The following is a 27,971-nucleotide window of genomic DNA, read 5'->3' as shown; positions in this document are numbered from 1 at the left end:
ATCTGCTGCCTGACTTCTTCCAAACCCACCACTTCCTTCTCTTCATCACAAATCATTGCTGTTCTGTCTCTCCCCAAAATATTTGCTTCCGCTTTTTCCTCAGCCCCTCCTCTCTGCTTGACATTTTATGGCTATGCTATTATTCCACCAGGAGAACGTGTGGTTTGGTGGGCCTTGAAATTAGAAGAGAAATGGGTTCTTGTTTAGAATGTGCCATTTTCTAGTTTTGTCATCTCTCTGAAGCAGTTTCCTCATCTTTGAAATGGTCATTTTGTTGCCCTAACAAATTTTCAGAATTGTCATGAAAATTAAATATATATGTAATTAATTTAATCCTAAGATTTAGCAGTTGTCCAAGTGATTTCACAAACTTACTTTCACTCCCATGAGAGAGAGGTGATGTACCCATTTTACAGATGTGGAGAAACAGGGTGAAAGACAAGTAACTTGCTTAAGATCATCTAGCTACTAAGTAGCAGAAGTCAAATCCAAGCTCTCTAATTCTGAATCTCATAAGCACACCGTCTTCGGAGAAAAAAATCCTAACCCAGAAAAAAGCCTATGAAATGCTATATTAATATGTTATTACCACTTTGTGGCAAGGGTGAATAAGCTCAAAGAAGCATCATGCCTGACGCTGAGTTGGCTGGCCAGTGAAGGCGTCTGTCCTTTCCCATGGCGCACCCTGACTCACCTGTTGGACAGGTAGGGGGAAGGGGAGAGTAATCAGCCTTACCTGCTCGGAGGTAGGGTGGGGCAAGACACACCCCATCCCTCCCATTGGTTCTTTCCTTAGTCTTACTGACAGTTCCTTGCCCAATCAGGAGGAAGTAACCTTCAATCTGCCAATAGGTGCGGAGTTAGGCTGGAACCTCAAGTTGGAGACCGTCCCTAGGGCCGAGTGGCAGTCCCTGAGGCCAATGGTCAGCGGAATAAACAGAGGCGGCGGTGAAAGGGGACTGGACGCGAGACTCCACCCCCTCGATGGGACAGTCTGGCGAGGCAGCCAGTGAGCCCACATTGGCGGGTGGGCGTCTCCCTTAGGGGCGGAGCTACGAGGGGCGAGAGGCGTGGCTTGGCTGTCAGGTCCCTTCGCCTTTTGTTCGGTTACTGAGTTGCTGCCTTGGCCAGAGTCTGGAGCAGCCGCCGCCCGAGCGCGCAGATCTCAGTTCGCAGCCCGCGCCGGCTCCCATCCCGGCCCGACCCCTACCCAGCCCGGCCAGACTCCAAACGCAGGTGCGGACGATCGGGGGGCAGGTATAGCTGGGGCGAGGGAAGGGTAGAGAGAGGCCGAAAGGCCGATCCCTGTCGTCTATGGGCAGGTAAGAGCCGGAGCCAGGGAGCGCCACCCTGCACTGGCGGCAGGGGGCGCGCTGGGGTCCTGGGCGCTGCTACCAAGCGGGCGCGAGGTTCGGGCGGAGCGCTACTGGGGGCTCTGGGAGAGGGCGCGGAGGGGTCAGGGCAGGTGCCTCTGGATCGCGCCTCCCCTGGGGCCCGCGGAGCTCTCTCGACGCCGCGTCCCTGACTCTGGCCCTGCCTCTTGCGGGGGAGACTTTCACCTGCTCGGCCTGCTTCCCAGCGCTCACTCTGTAGTCAGGAATTTACTGTTTGGGAAACTTGCTGCCGCTGGTCTCTTTGGGGCCACCCTCACCCCACCTCACGCGTCATCCTCGCTTTCCCTCCCTCTCTACTCCCCCAGGCCTGGGTGGGGCCCTATTGTCTGCGCCCGGTTTGCCCAACTCTGGGGGCTGAGCGCACATTTTCCCAGCGACGCGGGCCCCACCTGCCAAGCAGGTGAGCACAGGGAATCCAGAGGCCCTGCCCTCCAGCTCTGCGAACCCAGTCGGGACTGTACCTGCGGCGCCTCCCTCTGCTCCGCTCCCTGGGTGCCGGGCTCCTAGCTCTGCCATCGGAGGCGGGATGGGATGGCAGTGGGATTGGAGCTGGGCCCGGCTTCCCCGTGCAGCCGGTGTCTGGCACCCGCGTCAAGAACTGGGGTCTGGGCGGAGGGGTTGTGCACGCCTGGAGAATTCACCCGCCCAGTTACCGCAGCTGAGGCTTCCAGAGTGTTATGGGAACAGAACTACCCTTGCTCTCTGTCCTTTTCTTGGAGGAAAAAATCACCCCAAACAAACTTTTCAGGAAGTATTTACCGCAGCTTTCCCTAGAGCTTTGCCTGCCTCCTGGCCCGGGGCTTCCCCTCAGGCTTAAGGGGTCCTTCCCGGAGCAAAGTCCCCTCCCCCATTCGTCCAGGCTGAACCTGGGCTAGTGCCTGCGCTATGACCCCGTCCACCCTGCCCCCACCTCCATCCTGTTTGCTGGGCCCCTGGGGCCTGAGATGGGGCCCGGAGTAAGGGGGGGCGGTGGGTGGGCCAAAGGGGAAACAGCTTCTTCCTTCTCTTCCTGCCTCCGGGGACCACCACACCCCCTCGCAGGAGGCCTGCCCTACAGGCTCGCTCCCGATCTCCGCCCCCCTCCCCAGGAATGGGGGTGGGGCAGGGCCGGGCCAGCAGACTGAGGGTGGGGGGAGCGATTGCTCTGGTCTTTTTTTTCTCTGTCCCATCCCCCACGTCATTTAGCTGGCTGGTGACTTGAGTCCGAAAAGCGGAGCGATAGGGCTGGATTTCCATTAAATTTCTAGGTTTTCGAAGGTACATTCCTTCTGGAGGTTTTCGCACCCACCCCCTTTCCTGAGAGAGTTCGAAGGGGAAAGGAGGAAGGCTTCAGCAGGAAGGGTTTCAGGCAGAGCTGCTTTCGCCGTCGCTGCCTGCCCCCTCCTCCCGTTTCCTGAGAGCCCTTTCCCTGGCCTCCTTGGGGGAACAGAGTAGGGGATGTAAGAGCCAGGCTCCCCTTCAGTCCTGGGATAAAGGGAAGATTCAGGGGGTCAGGGTTGCTTGCTCTGATTTGCTTGGGAAGACCCTTCCTACCCTACAACTCTACTGTGGGGGTAAATGGGAGAGTGGGGGTGAAGGTCAGAACCCTCCCCGCCCCCCAGGAGTGCCCTGGGTCAGGGGGGTCCCCATGCCTCTTTTGCTCCAGTGGGTGTCACAAGGGCAAGGAGTTTGGGCAAAATAACCTGATTTCCCTCTTCTCTGTGCCAAAGTGGAGGAGGGGAAGGCATTGTAATTACACTGGTTAGATGGTTAGTTTAGCTAATCTGGTTTGTGGCTGCGATGAAAAGATAATATTGAGGTGCGGAAGTATTGCTAGGAGGAGCAAACCAGCTACTTACTGGACTGGAGGGAGAGGGGAAAAGGTAGGATCCAAGTGGTCACTTCTTGCTAGATCAGACCTCAGCTAGAACCCTCTCCCTCCTTTCTCCCGGACCCACCCCAAACCCCAGTTACACCCTATTTCCTCTGGAACCTCTGTTTGGGCTGCCAAGGATGAGGCTTTGAGAATGCATTGTGTAAAAGGGTACCGATCAGGCAGGTACAGGTGAGGGGGTTCTCTCCCTGGCCTGGGAGTGCTTGGGGAAAAGAGCCACCTTCGAATGAGATGGGGGCAGCTGACTCCTGTACAGAAGAGCTGTTATTTGGACAGATATTATAGTGGGGCAGTTCTGAGCATAGGGATTTAGACTTGGTTTGAGCTAGGTTTGGTTCCCAGCTCTGTCACTCATTTCCCATTGGAGTAGTCACTTCACCTGTCTGAACCTCAGTGATCTCCTGAGCAAAATTGGTAACTTAAAAGACAAGGGACTACTTACAAATTCCAAGCACTTTCATTAATTATTCTCATTTAATCCTTACGGTCATCCTTCTAGGCAAGCATCGTTCACCATTCTACAGGTGAGGAAATGGAAACTCAAGGGAGTTAAGTAACTGTCCAATATTGCACAGCGAGACCTGAGCAGGGCCACAGCTGGCATTTGGGTCCTTTGGCTCCAAGCCCAGAGCTCATCCTGCTATATCACTCCACTGAGGCTCTGGGAAGAATTTTTCTGCCACTGCCTTTTTTAAGAGCCTCTGCTTGGGAGTCTGGGGAGATGAGAGTTCAAAAGGGCCCAGGATGGTGTGTGTGGGTGGTGAAGGTGGGGGCAGGTTTGTCAGGGGTGACTCATGTCCCAGCCTCCAGCCTTCTGAAACCTCCCTGCTCCATGGCTTGGTTTTCTGGAGGGGGCTGTTTCCCAAAGGCCAGGGGCTGTGGCGGGATGTGTGGAGGAGGTTGTGACAGGGAGAGGAGGGCAGGGGTCAAAGCTGCTGCTGCCTCCCTGCTTGAGCTGGGCAGAACCACGGACTTTTCTGGGTTTGTCCGTGTATAGGAAGTGGGAGTTGTCTGCTTTGCTGGGGGCTGGGGCTGTGCCAAGCAAATCGGGGGTGGGGGTGAGGTGGGGTAGGGGGAGCTGTTCCCTGGGGAGTAGAGAGAAATGAGAGTCAGATTTAGGACTGGGCTCGTGTCCTACTGGACTCTACCAGTCAGCGCTGCCAGGCTGCTCTTGGGCAGGAAGTTGGCTGTCCTCAGCTTTGGAGCTGGGAGCCCTGGGGGCTGGGAGTAGATTTTCTGCTGCTGAGAAGGCCTTTCTGGTCATGGGGGTGGGGTCAGCAGAGCCTTGGTCCTGGAGGGAGGGGCTGGTGTCCCTGTCCTCAGACCCTCCTGGCTCTGGCACATCTGCCAACTGGCCACCTGACACCCGGTGGACCTGGAAAATGGGCCTCTATCTGTTTCACTACAGCCTGGGTACTGAGCCTGTCAGCCTTGGGCTTCCAGATCACTTGAGGTCAGGAGCGGACCCCAGGCATGGGGAATTACTGATCCTGCAGAAGAGAAGACTGAGGGGACTTGATACAACAGATGAGGAAAGAGAATGAACTCAGTCCTGGCTAATTGCTACAAAGAGGGTGACAGGCTTGCAGTTTTCCACCCTTAACCTCCCCCGCACCTCCCACCCAGAATACAGAAGCGATTAGGACTCTTTTTTTCAAGCTTTTAAAAAAATTATTTATTTTTAATTGAAGGATAATTGCTTTACAGTATTGCATTTGTTTTTACCAAACACCAACATGAATCAGCCATAGGTTTACTCATGTCCCCTCCTACTTGAACATCCCTCCCACCTCCCTCCCCAAGTTGATTTCTTTTTCTTCCTTTTTTTTTTTCACCTTTTTGGCATGTGGGGGTCTTAATTCCCTGACCAGGGATTGAACCCGCACCCCCTGCATTGGAAGGCAGAGTCTTAACCACTGCACCACCGTGGAAGTCCCCAGGATGCTTATGGAAGGAATGGAGGCTAGACAGGAAGAAGGACTTCCCACCTGTTAGAGATGAGGTCTTGAGTTGATAAGTAAGAGGGAGATGCCAATGGAGGCTCAGAGTTGACTCTTCTCTGAAGCAAATGAAGCAGGGCCCCATCCATGTGAGTTGGGGAGGGCCAGCCTACCCCAAGAGAGCAGGCAGGAATCACTACTGTTTGGGGGCAAGTCTGAGGTCTGGTGGGTCCCTGCTGGGGAAACTTTTAGTCTTGTGTCTTTTGGGAGGAGAGACTTGTCTCCGAGAGGGGCAGGGAGTCATGAGCCACTTACCCACTGACCCCTGCGAAGAGAAAGAGCAGTGTGACTGCGGCAAGTCATCAGGGTTTGTGTCTCTGCAAGGGACACCATGAGGCCTGCCTCCTGGGTTGAATCTGGTGGAGGTCTTGGGAGGCATGGACTGCCCTGATTTCCAGCAGCTTCTTTGGCCAGGCCAAAGGGAAAACTCTCTGACCACTCCCCCTTTGCTCAGCCTCTAGGCTCCTCAGCTGTTGGGGGCCCTCAGGGCAGGAAGCTCAGCTTTCTGTAACCTACAGAGTGTAGGTTAATAGGTCAGCTATCTTTCCTCACTGTGGGGACAGCAGATTCTTGTCTCTGGCAAGTGGCCGGCATGGAGGACAATTGAGACAGGGCTGGCAGTCAAGACACTGCTTATTTGGGGGTGAGCGGAGGTTGTACTCGCTATGACCCCCCCTCCCGCTTGATTGAAAAAGTAATATCTGCTCACTTTGCAAAATAGTTGGAAAGTTTAGGAAAGTTTAGGAAAGAAGAAAAAAGTCATCCATAATCCTATTCTTTGAGGCATCTACTGCTAACATTTCTTCCCTTCTCATTTCTTAGCATGCTCCTGTTTCTCAGCCTTGCTCTTGGATGATCTCATGCTGTGTATACAATAACAAATTTTAACCAAACCTTTATCCAAATCCTGGTTTTCTCCAGCAAATGCTGAACAGGGAAGTAACAGTTGGATCTTTCTTGCTTTTCCAGGAGGTCAGGCAGCAATCCCTGCAGAATGAAACTCTGGGGAATCACAGCCTGAGGAGTGGACACAAGCTGGGGTTGGGCTCTCCAGGCCCCCCTGGGGTGGTTGGGTGGGGACAGCAGGCACTTGTGTATTGAGATATGTTGCTAACACTAGTGAGTCTTTAGCAGTTGTTTCCTGAGGCTGGCAAAGCGTTTTTCCATTCCCAGGAGTCTTGGTTTGGGGGTCTCTGCTAGTTTGGGATTTTTGCCCACCCAGGGTCCCCCACAGGGAATGGATCTCCAGCTGGAGTCCTCTCCAGGGGAGCCCGGAGATTCCCAGGGTCCAGCCACCTGGCCGGGCATTTCCCTCTCCTTCAAGTCCCCTTCATTTTCCCACCCTGGTTTGTTTGCTTTGGGCAGGAGCCCAGAAGGAAGAAAATAAACAGCAGCTGGGTCGGCCTGACCTGAACCTCCTCCACCCCCAGCCAGGCCTGGGCCGCTGCTCCGGCTGTCTTCCAGACCGGAAGTGAGGGGTTTCCTCCGGAAGCTCAGGATGGGCTTCTGTGTCTTCTCCTGGGCCTAGAGCCCTGGCCATGGCTGGTGCCCACTTCAGCCTCTGCCCATTTGGAATGACCAGTCTGATGGGGGAGACCACAGTTTTGGCCAAGGAACATCTCGTCCATGGGTGGGGTGTTTCTCCTGGAGCCACTAGTCTGAGGGGAGTGGCCTCTCTGGGAAGCCCCAGCCTGACGAGGGGGAGACAGGGCTCTCAAGGGAAGTAGTCACGTCTCTGTACTTCTAGAGTCTGTTTCCGACTGTGCTTGGGCCCCGCGGGCCAAGTCTCTGCTGGAGCCAGAGAGAGTGAGGAAGGGTGGGGGCTGGTGACCCTGCAGAGCCCAGCCTCTCCCCTGGGGCTGCTATGTGGGGAATGTCCAAGCGTGATTGGCCTGCCCGCCCCCTACTGAAGACCCCCTACTGAAGACCGCAGCACCTGTGACCGGGGAGAGGGGCAGCTCTGTTTCCGCCCCTTCCCCTCCCAGGACCTGGATATAACTCATCCTTCCCAACCACACCCTGCGCCCCCAACCCCAGGGCCTCTGGCCTAGGACCAGGAGGCAACTCCCCTCCTAGCCCTTATCTGAGAGGTCAGGGAAGAGAAGCTTGGGTCTTAACCTTGGGTGTGCGTGCATGCTAAGTCGCTTTAGTTGTGTCTAACTGCGACCCTATGGACTGTAGCCTGCCAGGCTCCTCTGTCCACGAGATTCTCCAGGCAAGAATACTGGATTGGTTGCCGTGCCCTCCCGCAAGGGATCTTCCTGATCCAGGGATCGAACCTGTGTCTCCTGCGTTGGCAGACAGGTTCTTTACCACTAGCACCCCCCTGGGAAGCCCCTGGGGTACTGGGTCCTAAAAAGCAGGCTGGCTGCCAGCTACCTTACCGGGCCCATCTTTGCTGGCCTCCTCTGCAACTTCTTTGCTTTCCTAATGGAAGGACACTTGCCTGGGTTCTTCCTATCAACAGAGGCCTTCTGCAGTCATGGTTGTGTACCATCCACAAAACTTAACAGTGGTCTGAAGAAAGCAGTGTCTTGATTTTCTCCACTTTATTTTTGGCTGTGCCGCTCAGCATGTAGGATCTTAGTTCCCCGTCCAGGGATTGAACCCATCCCCCTGCAGTGGAAGTGCGGACTCCTAACCTCTGGACTGCCAGGGAAGTCCCGGTCTCCACTTTACAGAGGAGGAATATGAGGCTTCAAGAAATCACATGACTTGCCCAAGGGCACAGGGTCAGTGTGAGGTGGGGCTGGATGGAGCTTTCCCCTGACTGCACCCTGTCCTCAGTCCCCTTTCTCTGTCACTGCCTGAGCCCGTGATCTGCATCTGCAGAGTCTGACCTCTGGCCCAAGGACCTTCTGGAAGCCCTGCCTGCTCTGCTGCAGTGCTTCTGAGCCAGGGCCCAGCACCCCACTCGGGCAACCAATTCCTGTTCTGATTTCCAGATGTCTGATTGAAACTTGATGTCATGCAGCCCAGCCCAGCTGGCGGGGGAAGGAGCCTGTAGCTCTGGTGGGGGGTTTTAAATTTATTTTTAATTTTTAAATATTTTTGGCCGTGCTGCACTGCACATGGGATCTAGTTCCCTAACCAGGGATCGAACCTGTGTCCCCTGCAGTGGAAGCGCAGAGTGCTAACTCCTGGGGAAGTCCTGGGAGTTATTTTTTTATTTCAGAGCTGGGCTGCATTCTGCCAGGACAGTCTTGGATTTAAAGTGCCCAGTGACAGCCCACTGGGTTGGCCATGCAGAGGAGGAAGCAGGAGTGGGGGGCAGAGTGTGCCCCAAAGCATCCTCATTGCTTGCTTGCAGATTCCTGGCCAGTGTGGACCAGTGGGAGAAGGGTCCCTTGCACCCCCCTCTCCAGAGCCCCTGTTCTCTCTTCCTGCCCCTTGCGAGGTCCCCATCCCATCCTGTGATCTCTGAGCTGGCTTCTTCCTCCTGTGTCGCCAACAATAGAACCACTGCTAAACAAAGCACCCCCATTCAGTTCGGAGCCCCGCCCTGTATCTGGCTCTGCCCATCTCCGGCCAGGGTGCCTGGGCAAGGCCCACGTCTGTCTCGCCTCCTTCCACCCTGGCTCTGACCAGGGGCATTGTGGTGGGTCTCCAGATCCAGGGCCGAGAGGGATGAAACCGAACTGGGTGCAGCCTCCTCCACCCTGGGAACTGCAAAACCAGCATTTTGGTTTCTTGTGAGAGAATTCCCCTAGTTCTCCTGGGGAGTATGTGAGAAGAGGTGGGGTTGCTTGACAGTCCTGCCTGAGGTCTTAGTTAGATCTTTCCTGTGCTGAGAGGAGCTCCCTCCACCATCCTTTCTTCATGAAGAGTTCTGGTGTGTCTTCTCTGAACTGCTTTCTACCTCGGACCTTGCCCACCCTCAGCCTTTTCTTGACTACCATGGGAACTCTGACTTTTTATCCCTAGAATCTTAGATATCAAGGTTTCTCTGAGATCACCTGGGCCACCGTTTCTGTGGATTAAGCACAGAGAGGGAAATGTGTTGCCCAAGGACACACAGCAAGTTGCCAGCAGAGCAATCAGACCTGTGATTCCTGATTTTGGAGCATCCAGTGCTTGGCTCCACCTATGCTCCCTTCAGCTCCCTGACTCAGGTCTCTCTGCAGGTGTCTGGCATTCTTTCCCTGATTCCAGGGTTTCCCCTCTTTCCCCAGATGCCCTGTTAGGAGCCAGGGGAAGAGGCTGGTTGGCAATGAGGCAGACCTGGGCTTGAGCAGAGCACCACTATTTTTCAGTGTGGTACTTGTTTCCTCATCTAGAAACTGGAATAACCAAATGCTGACCAGGGTTGCTTCTAAGAAGCATGAGATTCATTTGCTAATTAAGACACACACCCCGGCCTCCATCCTTCCACTATGGTGGATCTTTTGACCTCATTCTGGGCAGTTGTCCAGCCCTCAGCTTCTCTTAGCTCCAGGCTTGGGCTGGTAGGGGTGCTGAGGGGCCTGCTAGGAAACACCTCTCTTATGGCTAGCCTTGACCTCAAGGGTCCCTTTGGATCTGGGGCCAGCGAGTGGATTGTTCCTTAGGTTCTGGCCAAGGCCTGCATCTCTCACTTGGCTGAGAAGCGCCAGGGGTAGGTGATGGTCTCTACTGGGAGCAGCGTTTTCTGGCTCAGATAGGCTGTTTTTACTGATAGGGCTGGAGATACTCAGTTTTGTTTTTTTAATAACTCACTATAGAATAAACAAGAAAAGTTATACAATCATCTCAAGAGATGTAGAAAGATCATTTGGTAACATTCAGCATCCATGGCAGGCAGGCCTGGAACTCAGCCCCCGCAGGGCCTTCCTTCTGCCTCTGAGCGCTAGTTTGAAAATTTTTTTAAATTTTTGGTTGTTTTTTCCATTGGAGGATAACTGCTTTACAATATTATGTTGCTTTCTGCCCTACATCAACATGAATCAGCCACAGGGAGATGTCCAGTTTGTCCTCAGCAAATCTGGCTGAGGCTCGGCAGCCAGATGGCAGCTCAGCTGTCTGCCCGGCGAAGTGGCCTTCACAGGGTTAATGCAGCTGTCTTTACTGACGCAGTTTCATCTTCCTTCTCCGGGCTCGGATGTCCAAGGCTTCCTGCCTGAATTTTCTCCCTGGGGGCTGCTCGGAGACAGGCTTTCTGTGTTCTCCTGTGTTCTCTGTCTTGTCTCTCCAGGGAAGGCAGGAGTGCTGGGTGGGCAGCGTGTGCTTAGGGCAGGGGCGAGGGGGAGGGCTCCCCCTGAAATAGCTGCATGGCCTGGAGAGCAGCTGGGCACATCTGGCGGCACCGAGCCTGCTTCTGTTTATCAGCCCAAAACTCTGAGTCACTTGGGGTGATGGGAGGAGAGGAAAGAGGCTGCAGGGAGTGGGCCTGGCTCCTGCCTCCGCCTGTTCCAGGTGTGCTTACAGGCAGGGGAGCGGAGGGGTCACCATAAAAGGCAGGGAGGCCTGAAGGATCACTGGCGTCCTCCTGGGAGGTGGCGCTGGGCCTGTCCGGGAAGACGTATCTGTGGTGACCTTTGTTCCTGGCGATGGACCAGGCTCACCAGCCACTGCAGCCTCGTCCCCGACTGGTCTCCAACGCAATGGGACAACAGGTTTGAGGTGCTGGGTGCTGCCTCCCCTCTGGGTGGGCCAGCCTGAGGTCTACTTGCCATCTGAGGCCATACTGGGTGTGCACAGACCATGGACAGGTGTCACTCACACCCAAGCCTGGTCCCGGCTCTCATTTCTCTGCTGTGCCCCCTCACCCGGTGGAGCCTCAGTTTCCCCATCTGTAAATTGGGAAGCAGAGCATGTGCTTTGAAACCCACTTGTGAGGATGTTGGCTGTCTTGAAAGGCACCAGGTAGGCCCTCACCGGGGTGCAGCTTCTCTCATCCCTCTTCCTGGCTGTTGGACTCTGGAGGTCAGCAGCCGAGACAAGGGAGCTGGACAGACCAAGTAGGAGTCACCTCGCTGGTACAGTCAGGCCCAGCTATTCATGACCCTCAAGTGTCCCCAGGTCTGAATAGTAGCAGTGACTCCCTGAGGCCTGCTCCACCCTGAGGAGAGAACACACCCTGGGGAATACTGATACCCAGCCATGGCCACCGACATTGAGCACCTACTGTGTGGCCAGGTGCCCAGCTGGATTGGTGGTGGGAGGTGGTGCTGCCCCATTTTACAGATGAAGATGGGGGTTCAGCTGAGCAGTGAATGGCCCGGAAGTATGTGGCTGAGGTCTGAACTGGTTGGTGGGACTCAGAATTCTGGGGAAAGCTTCTGAGCTGGAGTGCCGGAGAGATGGGGTTCTTAAGGCCTGAGCCTCTGGGGTCACTCATGATCCTGCCTCATATGCAGAAGATTCTGGAGTCTCTGAGGCTCCCAGAGAAACCTGTCTGACAGCTTCCCTGCCCCACCCGCTTTCCCAGTTTCCCACCCAGTGCCTGGGGTGTAGTTGCCTCACCTAGCAGCCCTTCCCAGGAGCCCCAGTGGATGTGGGTGGGCCTTCGGGACCCTAGAAGTTGCTGGAGGCTCTGAGTGATGTCTTTTGCCCTGGAGGTTTGGGGCTGTGGGCTGCAAGGTGAGTGAGCTGGTTACCGCCAAAATCTTGGCTTTCTCTGTGCATTGAAAGTGAAAGTGAAGTCGCTCAGTCGTGTCCAACTCTTTGCGATCCCATGGACTGTAGCCCATCAGGCTCTTCTGTCCATGGGATTCTCCAGGCAAGAATACTGGAGTGGGTTGCCATGTCCTTCTCCAGGAGATCTTCCTGACCCAGGGATTGGACCCAGGTCTCCTGCATTGCAGGCAGACGCTTTAACCTCTGAGCCACCAGGGAAGCCTGAATTTAAAAATACAGAGATAGAGCTTAGAGGAAATAGAAAGGTAGCTTTAATCCTCAGCCGGCAGAGGGGGAGAACACAGTAGGTTTGTGCCTCAAGAACTGTTTCTCCCTCTTCCATAAGGAATCTGAAGGGTTATATAAAATGAAGGCTCGCAGTCAGGCGTAGGTGATGAGAAACAAACATATAAGGATTTTGCAGCCTCTTCTTGCATTGTTTCAAAAGCAGTCATAGGCTGGCATCAGGTAGCCCGGTAATTGGGTCTGGCAGTCCCAGTCCTGAAGCCCAGTAGTTGAGCCCATTGTCTTTTGTGTATTGTAGTGTGGCCTTCTTTCTGTAATGCAAAAAGAGAGAAAACTACCAGGGGTGGTCTGCAGAGAGAGTGCTGTGAAGGTGGGCACCAGGTATAGGATGTAATTAGCATGAAATCAAAGGATGATAGGCACAAAATAGAGCTTAAGCGGAGTTAGGGGGGGAAGAAGCAAACTTAGTTAGACTACAGGTTTGTTGTTCAGTCACTAAGTTGTGTCTGACTCTTTGTGACCCCGTGGACGGCAGCACCCCAGGCTTCCCTGTCCTTCCCTGATAAGGAACAGTTAAAGTGAAAACTAGGGGTAATCTGGCTTGCTCACTCTTCTCTTTATGACATTCTTTGTTCTCAGGAAAGAAAAGAAAAACTCATTCTCCTTTGTTCCTTTTCACTGCAATAAACCCAGGGCTGGGTTGGAGCACCTGGCCCTTTAAGGCACCTGGCCCTTTAAGGCACCTGTCCCCTGGGGTTCATCCCACCCTGGGCTGGAGGTCAGAGATACAAGCCCAGGACTCACACCAGCTGTCCCACCCTGGGCAGTCCTCCCTGGGTTTTGTCCCTTCTGCCTCCCACCCTCCTCCACAGCCCACTGGGGCCCTTGGGGCCGTGGTTGGGGGAAGGGATGACAGGCAGGGCCTGGGGAGAGGCTGGAGATGGGGGCCGTGCCAAGTGATGGGATGTCCCGCCTGGTCAGCTAATTTCCTGCCCCTCTTCTGTGTCCCCAGCAGCCACCATGGAGGTGATGAACCTGATCGAACAGCCCATCAAGGTGACCGAGTGGCAGCAGACATATACCTATGACTCTGGCATCCACTCGGGGGCCAACACCTGTGTGCCCTCGGTCAGCAGCAAGGGCCTCATGGAGGAGGACGAGGCCTGCGGGCGCCAGTACACACTCAAGAAGACCACCACCTACACCCAGTCGGTGCCCTCGGGCCAAGGTCAGGACCCCTGGGGACTCTTCTGTGGGGCTATCCCAGCAGAAAAGCAGGTAGCTCCTGGAGGGAGGTGAGGGTCAAAGGAGGCAGACCTCAGGAGGCTCCCAGTCTTTGGAGGGAGGCCCAGCTCCGGTGCTTAGACTCATCAGTCTGAGGGAGGAGGCTCAGCATCTTCACAGTGCCCCTCCATCTGGGAGGGAGGCAGATTCCTGTCCCGTGAACCTCTAATAAGAAGGAGAGGCATAGACCCTGCACGCCAGTCTGATGGAAGAGGCACAGTCCTTGCCATCACCCTCAGGGAACCCAGAGGCTCGGGGAAGACACAGTCCTTTTGCTCAAGTACACAGCAGGGGCAGAGCCCAGTTCTGGGGCTTCGTCAGGGTGGGGATGCCTGCCAGCCCAGGGTGCCCTGCCTCTCTGGGGGAAAGGAGGGTCCAGTCCCGTCTGTAGCCCGCAGATGGCTCTAGGGCCCTGAATGGTGTGGTACGGTGAGCCCTGGGAGATGGGGAGGGTGGAGGATAGATGGTGGCAGCCCGGGGCACTGCAGTGCTCAGCCTCTGCACCCTGGGGAGCTCCTCCTGCCAGCACGCAGAGGCCTCTCGGCTTGGCGGGGCCAGGCATTGCGTTGGTTGCTAAAGTGCAGTATCCAGGCGGGAAAGCCAGGTGGATGTCCCCTCCTTCTCAGCTAATGGGAGTGGGGAACCTCTGTCTCCCTCTCCTCTGGGCTTTGGGACACTCACCAGGGCAGGGCTGCCTGGAAAACTGGGGTAGCTGTCTCTGGGGCTTCTAGACTTACCAGGGGGTGGAGCCTGGACCCGAGAGCCCTTCTCCTGTTTTGTGAATCCCACAGTCCCAACTTGCCCTGTCATCCATTGTATTCTATTGGGTGACCCTTTAGGGACCCTTTTGGGCCTCTATTTGCTACTGCTGCTGAGTCACTTCAGTCATGCCTGACTCTTTGTGACCCCCATGGACCATAGCCCTCCAGGCTCCTCTGATCATGGAATTCTTCAGGCAAGAATACTGGAGTGGGTTGCCATGCCCTTCTCCAGGGGATCTTCCTGTATCTCCTGCATTACAGGCAGATTCTTTACCGCTGAGCCACCAGGGAAGCCCTTGGGCCTCTATTTAGCTGACCATATAATGGGAGAATTGCCTCCTTTGGGGAGGTTGAGGGTGTAATTAGAATCACAAGATTTCAGGGTTGGAAAGAGACAGGTTGTATCATCCTACCCCTACCTGATTGTTAAGGGAGGGGCATAGAGTCAGGGTTGGGTTCTGGAGTCAGGCTGTCTGGGTTCGGGTCCCAACTCGGGTTCTTATAACCTCTCTGTGTCTCAGTTTTCCCATCTGTAAAGTGGAGATAATAATAGTCCTTGCCTTGTAGGGTGGTAAGATTAAATGAGAAAAATATAAGGACAGCGCTTAATTCACTGCTGGGCACATAGTAAGTATAGGCATAGGACTTCCCTGGTGGTCCAGCGGTTAAGGCTCTGTGCTGCCAATGCAGGCGACGTGGGTTCGATCCCTGATTGGGGAACTGAGAGCCCACAGGCTGTGCAGCATGGCCGAAAGACCTTTAAAATAGTATAGGCACACATTTTTTTTTTTTTTTTGCAAACTGAAGATTTGTGATAACTGCATGGATCAAGTCTATATGCACCATTTTCCCAGCAGCATTTGCTTACTTCATGTCTCTGTATCACGTTTTAGTAATTCTTGCAATATTTCAAACATTTTCATGATGATTCTCTTTGTGATGGTAATCTGTGATCAGTGATCTTTGATAATGCTGCTATGACTTGTTGAAGACTCGGATGACGGTCATCATTTTTTGGCAATAAAATATTTTAAAATTAAGATATGTACATTTGTTGGACACAATGCTGTCGCACACAAGATACTACAAATAGTGTAAACGTAAGTTTTATATGCAGTAGGCAACCAAAAAATTCATGACTCTCTTTACCGCAATATTCACTTCTTCTTTGTAGTGGTAGGGAACTACGTATCTTGTATATATTATACACTATATAACCACAATATCTTTTAGGTATGCCTGAACTCAAAAAATGTTAACTATTCCCTTTAATAAGAATAAACTCTGACCTTATTTTTAGTGATATGTGCCAGGCACACGCATCCTTTCTTTTAAGAACAATTCACCCCGATTATGTCATTTAATTCTCATAAGAATTCTCTGTGATGAACAGAACAGGAGGTGCCCCATTTGATCGCTGATGACCTGAGGTGACGATGACCTCCTCAAGGTCACTGGTTAAAGGCAGAACTGCGAGTGATGGACTGGAAGTCAGCCCAGAAAGCCCAGATGGGATGCCTGCTCCCCAGTGTCCCCCTGCCCGCTTCCTGCAACTCCGTCCCTCTCTGCTGGCCCCCAGGTGACCTGGAGTACCAGATGTCCACGACCGCCAGAGCCAAGCGGGTGCGGGAGGCCATGTGTCCCGGTGTGACAGGAGAGGACAGCTCACTGCTGCTGGCCACCCAGGTGGAGGGGCAGACCACCAACCTGCAGCGGCTGGCCGAGCCATCCCAACTCCTCAAGTCGGCCATCGTGCATCTCATCAACTACCAGGACGACGCTGAGCTGGCCACCCGGGCCCTGCCTGAGCTCACCAAGCTGCTCAATGATGAGGACCCGGTCTGTGAGGGCCTGGCCAGGGTGGAGGCAGGACAGGGAGGGGAGAGTCAGGGGTCTGTAGGAGAGGGCCCTGCCCGGGTGGAGAGAGATCATTGACCCAGAGCCTCATCAGTGGGAAGTCTGACCCGAGTCTGTCTGAGCTTTGTGGAGGTGTCTCCTGGCCCTTCCTTCTCACAGTGGCAGCCATCTCGGCCTGTCTGCTCACTCCCTCCCTTCCTCCTCCTTACCCCCCGAGGTGGTGGTGACCAAGGCGGCCATGATCGTGAACCAGCTGTCGAAAAAGGAGGCATCTCGGCGGGCGCTGATGGGCTCGCCCCAACTGGTGGCGGCCGTCGTGCGCACCATGCAGAACACCAGCGACCTGGACACCGCCCGCTGCACCACCAGCATCCTGCACAACCTCTCCCACCACCGCGAGGGGCTGCTTGCCATCTTCAAGTCGGGTGGCATCCCTGCCCTGGTCCGCATGCTCAGGTACCCACCCCTACTCCCTGCAGGAGCCAGGGGCATCCCCTCCCTTAGACTTCCCTGGTCTTCCATAGATTCACTGAGTACCTACTGTGCCAGGTGCAGAGCCAGGCTCAGTCCTGATGCTCAGCTCCCCACAGCCTAGCAGGGGAGACAGGCAGGTAACTCTCAGGTTATTTATCAGGATACAGTGTAGATGAGGGCAAAGGTGTGCCCAGGATTGGTCAGTGGAGTTCCAAGCAGCTGTGCACTCTGATGGCAGGGGGTTGGCAGAGGAGAGGACTTCGACTGGTGTAGATGATGGGAAGAGTATTCCAGGCAGAGGGAACAGCCTGTGCAAAATCCCCTGCCTCCATTATCTTTCCCTGCCTTGCAATGTTGAGGGGCCTTTTTCCCGATCCCCATACCCAGCTGCGAGTTCCTTAAGGGCGGAGATACTGAACTGACTCCTCTCTGAGTCCCTTGCAGGCCTTTCTGGCATGATCCCTTCCACATGGCAGTTACTCAGGTGTCCAGGGGACCAACTCAATAGGGACAGGTATGCTTAGCACCGAGCTGGGAGTCCAGAGCAAGAGGAGTCATGGTCTCAGTGGAGAGAGGAGAGGTGCTGCGCTGCGTGCTCTGTTCGTAGAAATGAGACTGGACTCAAGGGACAATGAAATTTTAGTAAAGAGCTAATTCCATAGAGGTGTCAGTATTGGGGAAGGCTTCCTGCAGGAGGTGACCCACATTTACCTGGAACCTGACTCACATGAACCCTCTACCCCCATCCCAGCTCCCCTGTGGAGTCGGTCTTGTTCTATGCCATCACCACGCTGCACAACCTGCTGCTCTACCAGGAGGGTGCCAAGATGGCAGTGCGCCTGGCAGACGGGCTGCAGAAGATGGTGCCCCTGCTCAACAAGAACAACCCCAAGTTCCTGGCCATCACCACCGACTGCCTGCAGCTCCTGGCCTATGGTAACCAGGAGAGCAAGGTGGGCTGAGCCCTATCGTCTTCACACAACCACGTGCTTCCCCCAGCGCTTCCCGCCCCCAACCAAGACCTGCATCCCCCATGCCACCCCCTCCATCCAACTGCAGCTTCGGGTCACTGCTTCCTTACTCTTTTTAGGTTAAATGTATATATGTAAATTCTGATGTCATGTTTCATCATACTACTGGATATTTTGAGGACAAGGGAAAGAAAAAATGATCCTCACACAACCATGTGCTTCCTCCAGTGCTTTCCTGTGGGCATTTTTTATACAGTTGTAGTCATAACAATTTACAACTTGGCATGTTTTCTACTAATGTATGATATTAAAATTATTATTATTGTTTTTTGCTACTCTGTCCTCAAAACCACCCTTTATAAGAGCAAATAACATTTCATTAAATGGAGACTCCAGACTTTATCATGAGGAAGGGCATTTAGGTTGCTCCTGATCTTCAGTTTTTATGAACAATGCTTTAATGAACATATTCAAGACACAGCTTTTCCCAAAAAGTAGGAATTTTTTTCATCAGTAGGGTTAGGGATTTTTAATATTTCTAAGCTTTTACAAAAATTTCCAGGTACTTTCCAAAAGGATTCCCTTATTTACAATGCCATCAGCAGCAATGTATGTTAGTAGTCTCACCTCATCCTTGCCAGCATTGTGTATTATCATTTTTTTCAATATTTGGCTTATTTAATAGTCACAAAAGCTATTCAGGTTTTGGATGAAGCTCAGTAATAACAGGTCTGTCACCTACCCTCCCTTCTTTCCTTGTTCCTTGCCAGAGACCCTATGTGTCTCACACTCATTTCCTCCCTCCCCCACAGCTCATCATCCTGGCCAATGGAGGACCCCAGGCCCTCGTCCAGATCATGCGTAACTACAGTTATGAGAAGCTGCTCTGGACCACCAGCCGCGTGCTCAAAGTGCTGTCCGTGTGTCCCAGCAACAAGCCTGCCATTGTGGAGGCTGGTGAGTACTGCAGCCCGTGAGGATGGCCCCTGTAGCCAGGTGGGTGGGAGCGGGGCCCCTGACCGGCCACAAGGGTCAGTCCGCTGTGCTCCCCTGTGGCTGACATGTGCTCATCTCCTACCCCAGGTGGGATGCAGGCCCTGGGCAAGCACCTGACGAGCAACAGCCCCCGCCTCGTGCAGAACTGCCTGTGGACCCTGCGCAACCTCTCGGATGTGGCCACCAAGCAGGTGAGGGAGGTGATCAGGCCTGTGTCCCCCTCCTCAGCTGTCTTACTGTGTCCAACCTCCTGTCTGGGAGTCTGACCTTAGAAGCCTGAGACCTCTAAATCTTGCTCCACTGTGGCTGAGGCTGGAAGTGCCCTTCATCCCTTTAGCTAAAGGCTCTAATCCCTCTGAGGGGTTTTGGAAGAGAGCTAGAGGAAAGGGGCTGATGGTTCCAAGCTGGGGTTCAGTTGGTACCAGAGGAGCAGTTATGCGCTTGACGTTGGGCAAGGAGCAGTAGTGTGCAGGCAATGGCTTGGGGGCCCTGGTGGCTAAAAACAACTTAAGGAAAAATGCAGTTTCGGGACAAGTCTTCTGGCTCCTCCTTTAGATCTGTTTGTCGTTGCTAAGAATTACATCAATAGGCTGCTTATTGAGAACCCCCCACATTCTAGGCTCAGTTAAGCACCTGGGACACTGGCTTCTTTACCCCTTTCAGCACCTGGAGGTAGAGTGTGGGGCTAGTTATTAGCTGAAGAAACAAAGGCTCAAGTGGTACATATATACAGTGGAATATTACTCAGTCATTAAAAAGAATGAAATAATGCCATTTGCAGCAACATGGATTGACCTAGAGGTTATTATACTAAGTGAAGTAAGTTGGACAGAGAAAAGACAAATATCATATGATATCACTTACATGCAGACTCAAAAAAATGATGCAAACGAACAGATTTGTAAAACAGAAACAGACTCACAAACTTAGAGGATGAATTTATAGTTACTAGGGTGAAGATTGGGGGGCAGGGATAGATTGGGAGTTTGGGATTGACATGTGCACACTGATATATTTAAAATAGATAACCAACAAGGACCTACTGTATAGCACAGGGAACTCTGCTCAGTACTCTGTAATGACTTAAATGGGAAAAGAATTTGAAAAATAATAGATACATATATATATAACTGAATCACTTTGCTGTACAACTGAAATTAACACAACATTGTTGATCAACTATACTCCGGTATAAAATAAAAATATTAAAAAAATTTCAACTATATCCAATATAAGATAAAAATTAAAAAAAGAACATTTTCAACTGTACTCCAAGAAAAAATAAAAATTTTAAAAAAAGAAATTTTTCATAGAACGAAAAGAAAGAAACAGGCTCCGGGAGTTAAGAAATGGCCTTGGTCATGGCTAATAGACAGCAGAGTTGGGATTTGAACTCAGGACTGTCTGTCCCCAGCGCCTGGGGTTTCATATTCTGCCACAAGGCCCACGTGGCTCTCCCTGGGAGAAATGAGGTTTCTTGCTTAGGGATGTTTCTTGAAGGCAGATTTGGCTTGGGGACCACTGAGTGTGCAACAGCAAAGGCTCAGAAAGGGAAGAAGCATATAAAAGTGGTTCAAGTGGGCCACTGAAGCGTGGCTCAACAACTTCATTCTGGCCCAGGGGCCTCCCTTGGCCTGAGTCGAGCCCTGTCGGGTGTGAGGACCCAGAGGAGGAGTCGAAGGGGCTGGAGAAGAGAGCATGAGGCTTAGAAATAGGCTTGGGTTCAGATCTGGCCCATGAGCTGTGAGTCTGTGAGCCAGGCCCTCAACCTCTCTCAGCCCCAGATCCTCCATGGGTAGAACTGCCGTCTCACGGGGTGTCGGCAGGATTGTGGGACTGAAGATTCTCAGGGCCCACGGAGTCTGTACTGAGTGGGCTGGAGACCCCCACTGAGGCCATCTCGCTCCCCTGGACATACTTGGAAGCCCCGTGCTTGGGGTTTTCCCTCACTCTCCACTGCTTTCCCCAACCCCAGGAGGGCCTGGAGAGCGTGCTGAAGATTCTGGTGAACCAGCTGAGCGTGGACGATGTCAACGTCCTCACCTGTGCCACGGGCACTCTGTCCAACCTGACGTGCAACAACAGCAAGAACAAGACGCTGGTGACGCAGAACAGTGGCGTGGAGGCGCTCATCCACGCCATCCTGCGTGCGGGCGACAAGGACGACATCGCAGAGCCCGCCGTCTGCGCCCTGCGCCACCTCACCAGCCGCCACCCGGAGGCTGAGATGGCCCAGAACTCCGTGCGTCTCAACTATGGCATCCCGGCCATCGTCAAGCTGCTCAACCAGCCCAACCAGTGGCCACTGGTTAAGGTACCGCCCGCTGCCCGGTGGGGCCAGGCGAGGGGAGGAGCCCCGAAGACAGGATTAGAGCCTCCGCAGTCCATGGTGGCCCTGCTCCCGAGACCCAGGATCCTATCTTGTAGCTCGGCCATCAGCTAGAATAGAGCTTCAGAGTTAAAGGCGCACAGGACCTCCCTGGGCAGTCTCAATTCAACTGCAGGCTCAGATTCGGTAGGCCTGGGGTGGGCCTGAGACTCTGCATTTCTAACGAGCCCCCAGGTGATTTTGGTGGTCCACGGGGTACAGTCGTTATGCTAGAGGGTCTGGATGTTCAAAGTCGTCCTCATATGAATGGATGGGTGAGGTCACCCTCATCTATACATTCTAGCCCCGGAGACGTGGAGAAGCCCTGAAGGGCTGGCAGTGATCAGAAAGTGAGACCACTTCAGCCCATACTCAGGAACTTGTTCCTTTGGCCACACGTGGATGGAAGGGTGTCAGGTGTCATGCGTCCTGCTCAAACTCAAGAAGGATGCTAAAGACACAGAGGGTAGAGAGGGTTCTGGGGACACTCGGGGTCTGCCACTGGGAGCCAGGGAACCTGGAGGCTGCCTGGGAAGAGGACAGATGTGCCAGTTCCATGCCACAGACAGGGGAGGGGAGGGTGAGCCAGGGCAGAGCTATAGGTGTGTGACACCTGCTGCAGAGAGTGAGGGAGCGACTATAGATGGGGTCTTGTCAGAGGGCACCGGAGCCAGCTGGCAGGGTAGGAGCCTGGGGCAGAGACCTCGTTCCAGATCCCACTGCTTCAGCTGGATTACATTGTGAGTGTCACCAATGCAGGAGGCTTTCGGGTCAACCCGAGCGAGGACTCCCTGATAATCAGAGTTTGGGAACCATCAGAAAAGCAAGACTATATTGTCCGTGAGGGAGCGTTAAGAGAGAGGGAACAGGGGTGAGGGTCAAGGCATGGGGGCTGGTGGAATATTCTGGAATGGAGTAGCATTTTAGCAAGGGCTATTAGAGTCTGACATGAGGACCAACAGATCGTATGGAATAAGGGGCATGGGCTGGGAGAAGCGTCATTCTCTGGAGGAATTCCAGCACATCCACGGCTGGCCTGGGGGAGAAGAGATGAGGGGGAAGGAGGAGATGCTGCTGGAGAAGTGGGATCCTCCAGATGTTCACGAAATGCCCTTGACGGGTGCCCTTTTTCTTGCCAGGCAACCATTGGCCTGATCAGGAATCTGGCCCTGTGCCCAGCCAACCATGCCCCACTGCAGGAGGCAGCGGTCATTCCCCGCCTTGTCCAACTGCTGGTCAAGGCCCACCAGGATGCCCAGCGCCATGTGGCTGCTGGCACACAGCAGCCCTACACGGTAAGTGAGCTGCTGGGGCCTGTGACCGCCCGCCCTGAGAGTCTGGCTGCCTTCTGTGTGAACGTGTCTGCACATGAGTGCGTGACTAGGGGGGCAAGTTGCGACTGAGGCCAACTCCAAGGACCAGTGAGGTTTGCCAGTGTCCTGGCCGGGGGTGACCACTCCCTAGGCTCACAGTTGCTATACCCCAATGGCTCCTCTCGTGCAGGATGGCGTGAGGATGGAGGAGATTGTGGAAGGCTGCACTGGAGCCCTGCACATCCTCGCTCGGGATCCCATGAACCGCATGGAGATCTTCCGACTCAACACCATCCCCCTGTTTGTGCAGGTGAGTCTAGGGCAGGTGGGCAGGAGAGGTTTCCCCCAACACTTGCTTTTCCCCACTGCTGAAATGGGAATGTTTGAGGCAGTCTGGGCCGAGCATCAAGAGGTCTTTGGAAGCATTTGGAGAAAAGTGGCCACACCAGACATGATCACTTAGCAAATTCCAACATGGGAAAGGCTTTCCAAGCTCAGAGGTAAAGGAAGAGTCCACAAACGAAAACAGCAAGTATTCTTAATGTCAGAAACAACATTAAGGTTTTAATGTCAGAAATAGCCTAACATAATTGAAAAGTAAACAGCAAACTGGAAAAATATTTGCAAGCCTCGCAACAGACAAGATTTTAATATCTTTCATATAAAAGGCTCATTAATATTAAGCCTCACTAGTTATCTACAGAGAGGCACATGTAATTCCCAGGTGGTTCATAAACAAACAGTGCTCTATCAACCCCAGGGGTTTAAAAGAAATGAAGCTTATCCCGCAGGGAGAGCCCATTTTCCACTATCAAATTGGCAAAGAAAAAAAAAATGGGAGTGCTTTGTGCTGGTGAAGATGCGATAGAATGGGCAGTCTTATACTCTGCTGGTGGGAAGCTAAGGTGGTAAAACCTTTCCAGGAAGCAACTTTGTGATGTGTATAGACAGCCTTGAAAATACTGGTATTCTTTGATCAAGTAGTACAGGTCTGGGACTCTCTATGAAATAATGTAATTTAAAATGTGGCATAAATGTATATGTGCAGCTGACAGTCACACTGTTACTAATAATAACTGAAAATTAACTGACTGTCCAGTGATAAGAGAATGGTTAAAAAAAGAATGGTCCATTATATCATGTGGACATAGACAATGGTGTTGAAGAATTTTCAGTTTTTGAATTTTTTCCCTTTAATTATTAATGTTCAGTGTAAGGAACTTGTGCTGGTAGCTACTTCCACTTGTGATGGATGAGGTTTTTTAATTTCCATTGTTGTTTTGCTTTGTAGCATTCTCCTTCTCTCTTGAGTACCAGTATGAACTCATAATTTTTTTGTGTGTTTTAGCCATGTTTCTTCTCAGGCTGGCAGTTAGTTCCCTGAACAGGGATCAAACCCAGGCCCCCTGCAGTGGGATAGCAGAGTCTTAGCCACTGGGCCACTGGGGAAGTCCCTGAACTCATAGATTTTTAAGGAAAAGTTACTGAATAATATGGGAAAATGCTTTATGCTACAACGTCTGATTAAAAAACAGGAATCAGGGACTTCTCTGGTGGTCCACTGGTCAAGACTTCGCCTTCTAGCGCAGGGGGGTACAGGTTTGATCCCTGGTTGGGGAGCTAAGATTCCACACGCCTGGAGGTCAAACAAAACAAAACACAACACAAGAGAACATAAACCAGAAACAATATTGTAACAAATTAAAGAAAAAATGGTCCACATCAAAAAAAGTCTTAAAAAAAAGAATCAAATACGTGTTTATGACTATGATGAAAAACCAATGGAAAGAAGCTGTGTCTGGGTAGGGGGTTGTGGCGGGTTTTTTTAAATTAAAAGAATTAAAAAAAATTCTTTTGGCCTTACCTCAAGGCTTATAGAATCTTAGTTCCCCAAGGAGGGATTGCACCCACGCCCCAGTACTGAAAACAGAGTCTTAACCACTGGATCACCAGGGAATTCCCTGCGTTTCCTTTCTTTAGATTTTACTTAGACTTTTCACACTTTTTACTATGGGCTTGAGTTATATCCGAAAATGGGAGGCCGAGATTGGCAGGGTGGTGAGGTGTGTTGCTGGCTCGCCTCACGCCCCGCCCGCGCCCCTCGCCCCAGCTCCTCTACTCCTCGGTGGAGAACATCCAGCGCGTGGCCGCCGGGGTGCTGTGCGAGCTGGCCCAGGACAAGGAGGCGGCGGACGCCATTGACGCGGAGGGCGCGTCGGCCCCACTCATGGAGCTACTGCACTCGCGCAATGAGGGCACCGGTGAGGCGCTGGGCTGGGCGCAAAGGGCCGACGAGGGTGAGGAGGGAGGCTGGGGGAGGTGGAGGCAAGCACCTGACCTTCCTGGCCTGTCCTTTCCCTGCTCAGCCACCTACGCCGCTGCCGTCTTGTTCCGCATCTCCGAGGACAAGAACCCAGATTACCGCAAACGGGTGTCTGTGGAGCTCACTAACTCCCTCTTCAAGCACGACCCTGCCGCCTGGGAGGCTGTGAGTATCCTGGGCTGGGTCGCAGTGTCTGGCTGTGCAGGTTGGGTACTGTACAAGGACAGCACTTTGTCAGGGGTGTTGTGGGGGGTGTTACCATCTTAGCCTCAGAGATTTTATTTTATTTTCTTTAATATGCCGAATGGGGGACCTTAGTTCCCTGACCAGGGTTTGAACCTGGGCCCCCTGCAGTGGAAATGCAGAGTCCTAACCACTGGATTGCCAGGGAATTCCCAATAGATTTTAATTTTATAATTGAATCATTTATGACAATTTCCAGCAGATGAAAGTAATAGGTTGGACCATCTACTGTTTTTGACCTACAAAATGGCAATTTTATGTTCAAACTGATATATAGTGTTGGGGCAGGAGTGCCTTTCCCTAACTTGCACAAAGGTGCTGTTACAGGCTGACGGCTGCCCTGATCCTGTGTGGGGCCGCTCCTGACACCCGTTCTCTAGTCCTCTCCCCAACACTCCCCTCCCCAGGGCTGCTCTAATGCTGCAGGTGCCTCCAAAGGGTCTTTGCTTTTCCTTTGGCCCCCCTTTATCTGTTGTTTTTTGGTTGCACAGCATGTGGGGTCTTAGTTCCCTGCTGCTGCTGCTGCTGCTGCTAAGTTGCTTCAGTCGTGTCCGACTCTGTGCGACCCCAGAGATGGCAGCCCACCAGGCTCTTCTGTCCCTGGGATTCTCCAGGCAAGAATACCGGAGTAGGTTGCCATTTCCTTCTCCAATGCATGAGAGTGAAAAGTGAAAGTGAAGTTGCTCAGTCGTGTCTGACTTTCAGATCCCATGGACTGCAGCCCACCAGGCTCTTCCGTCCATGGGATTTTCCAAGCAAGAATACTGGAGTGGGGTGCCATTGCCTTCTCCCTGACCAGGGATCAAACCTGTGCCCCTTGCATTGTAAGTGTCTTAGCCGCTGGACCACCAGGGAAGACCTCCTTGGCTCCTCAAGAGAAACATCTCTTGCTGCTCTTCTCTCCCCACCTCTCCCGCCCCAGTCCAGAGCGTGTGTTTCCTCCGTTCCCCTCTCCCCTAATGTTTCCCTCTGTCTCCGTCCTCAGGCCCAGAGCATGATCCCCATGAATGAACCCTATGCTGATGGTAAGTGGGTGCAGAGTTGCACAGGACCCTGGAGTGCTGGGGCACAGGGGCGTCCTGTGTGGGTGTGTGTGAGCGAGGGAGCAGCTTTTTGTCCACTGGGCCAAAGGACTAGTGACAGTCACTGTAGTGTTCACACCACCTCCTGGCCAGGTCCCTGACTTGAAGTCCAGGTCCCTCAGTGGGGGTGGGGGGGTCCAGCCCACTGGGGCAAGAAGGGGTGGAAGGTGTGGCTGAGGGCTGTCCAGACCCTCGCAGAATAGCCTGAGACCCTTCTCCTTGCCAGACATGGACGCCACCTACCGCCCCATGTACTCGAGCGACGTGCCCATGGACCCACTGGAGATGCACATGGACATGGATGGGGACTATCCCATTGACACCTACAGCGACGGCCTCAGGCCCCCCTACCCAACTGCAGACCACATGCTGGCCTAGCTGCCCGGACCCTAGTATGGCGCCCCCTCCCCCTGCTTTGCAGCTCTCTCTCCCCCTGTGGGCTGCTGAGACTTGGGCTTCCCTTCCCTTAGGACCTCCTTCTCACGGGAGGCCTCTCAGGCTTTCCCTGAAACCCTGGCTCCTTTAAGGGAGAGCAAGCATGGGGCCTCTGGGTGCTGAGCTGCCCCAGGGAAGGCATGCCTTGCCTGCCTTGTTCTATTATCTTTGCTCTGGGCACCGAGTTCCTGCCCCTTCTGTAGATGGCGGGTGGGTGACACAGGAGTGGCACGAGCTTCCAAGGGCCATGGACCTGGCCTAACCCCTGTGTCTGTGTCTGCTCCCTCCCAACCCCCCCAGGTGCGGTTCCCCATCTGAGAGGTTCTCCGTGCAGGTGATGGGGCCAGATAGCCAAGTGCCTGAACCTGGGCAGCAGGGCTGCAACTTCCTGCCGAGCCCCGTGCCTCCAGAGGTCCTCTGTGGGGTCTTTCTTGGGATAGTGATCTGCTCCTGCTTTTCTGTTCTGGGCTGTGGGTCCAGGGCCTGATACCCCATTCCCACCCCTGAGGCCCTGGCACTAAAACTTAAGACTCGAGGCACCCACCTTGTCCCCCCTCCACCGAAGCTCCCGCCTCCTCCCAGGGTGCCCGTCTCCAGTGGCTTGGGCCCCACAGCTCTGGCTTCTGATTTGGTCACTGAACTCCAACTGTGCTGAGCCCCCGGGATCTCCAGGCCCCAGGTTCAAGGCCAAAAGGCCCAGAATCCAAAGCTTGTCTTTGAAAGTTCAGGGATCCTCTGGGAAGATGGGGGGGAGACATGGAGAGATTGTCCCCGCCCCAGGACACTCAGTTGGCTTTGGCCTCTCCTAGGGGAGCTTGGGGACAGTGCCCTGGAACCCTCCTCCCGCCAACACAACTACCCTAGCTGACCCCCGAGAAGTGCTCTTGGCTGACCCCTCTGGTGTGCGGTGAGGGGCTTTCTCTTCCTCTTCCTATTTCAAACTCCCCACCACCACCTCCTGCACATGGGTGCTGGGGGCTGAGGGAGGTCCCAGCAGAGTTTTATTATGATCGCTTTATGTTTTTGGTTATTGGTTTTTTTTTTTTGTATAGACCAAAGCAAAGAAAATAAAACTAACACACTGATCTGATGGAGTTTGTTTGAGGGAGAGGATCGAGGGGGACGGAGCTCCCTTAGCCTGGTACTCCGATGGCTGGTTCCTGAGTGTCTGTGGCCACCTTGTGTGTAGAAAAGGCAGGAGGGGGGAGAAGCGGAAAGAAAGGAGCATCCATGAGCTGGAGTTGATTTAATTAATACATATAACTCGAAACCTCAGGAGGGGTGAAGAGCTGACTAGAGGTGAGTCCCCCCTTTGGAGGACTGCTGCTGCTGCTAAGTCACTTCAGTCGTGTCTGACTCTGTGCGACCCCATAGTTGCCAGCCCACTAGGCTCCCCCGTCCCTGGGATTCTCCAGGCAAGAACACTGGAGTGGGTTGCCATTTCCTTCTCCAATGCATGAAAGTGAAAAGTGAAAGTGGTGAAAGGGATTGGAGGACACCAGGCCATATTTATCTCTTCAATGGGGACCCTCCTTGCTGGCCTCTCAGCCTACAGCCTACTCTCCCTGCCCAACCCCCCCCATGCAGCCTTAATGAGCACTGGCTGATTTCTCCTGAGCAGAACACTCCATGTGGCCTATGGCTTGGAGGCCAGGTTCCTTTCTGGTCTGTGGTGGGCCCGGCCCAGCCCCTGCCTGCCTCCCCTCCCCTGTTCCTGCAGCCAGCATCTTCCAAAGCTGTTTCTTGATGCCTGATCT

General features: G+C 53.4%; 1 protein-coding gene and 1 non-coding gene across 5 annotated transcripts; one reads left to right on the top strand and one right to left on the bottom strand.

Annotated features, from left to right (window-relative positions):
- Positions 1–988: 988 nt before the first annotated feature.
- JUP (junction plakoglobin) lies at positions 989–27,299 on the top strand. 4 transcript variants are annotated; one of them, XM_069603708.1, is made up of 15 exons: positions 992–1,236; positions 13,120–13,335; positions 15,732–15,991; positions 16,227–16,465; positions 17,235–17,436; positions 18,267–18,411; positions 18,538–18,641; positions 20,426–20,764; positions 21,958–22,113; positions 22,322–22,441; positions 24,242–24,392; positions 24,498–24,619; positions 25,683–25,722; positions 26,006–26,171; positions 26,515–27,299. In XM_069603708.1, exons 2-14 carry the CDS (start codon positions 13,128–13,130, stop codon positions 26,155–26,157), a joined length of 2,238 nt encoding a protein of 745 aa, XP_069459809.1. In that variant the 5' UTR covers positions 992–1,236; positions 13,120–13,127; the 3' UTR covers positions 26,158–26,171; positions 26,515–27,299. The 4 variants fall into 4 exon arrangements, with proteins under 4 accessions (XP_069459808.1, XP_069459809.1, XP_069459811.1 ...); XM_069603710.1 differs by having other exon boundaries at positions 1,070–1,236; positions 13,123–13,335; XM_069603707.1 differs by having other exon boundaries at positions 989–1,236; positions 26,006–27,299.
- TRNAG-UCC (transfer RNA glycine (anticodon UCC)) lies at positions 24,773–24,845 on the bottom strand. The gene has a single exon. It is a non-coding gene; the product is annotated as a tRNA-Gly (tRNA).
- Positions 27,300–27,971: the final 672 nt, after the last annotated feature.

This window comes from Ovis canadensis, chromosome 11 (genome assembly GCF_042477335.2).
Source record: "Ovis canadensis isolate MfBH-ARS-UI-01 breed Bighorn chromosome 11, ARS-UI_OviCan_v2, whole genome shotgun sequence".
Classification (NCBI taxonomy): Eukaryota; Metazoa; Chordata; class Mammalia; order Artiodactyla; family Bovidae; genus Ovis; species Ovis canadensis.
Note: the sequence above shows the minus strand (reverse complement) of the source record. Positions and strands in the feature narration are given on the sequence as shown.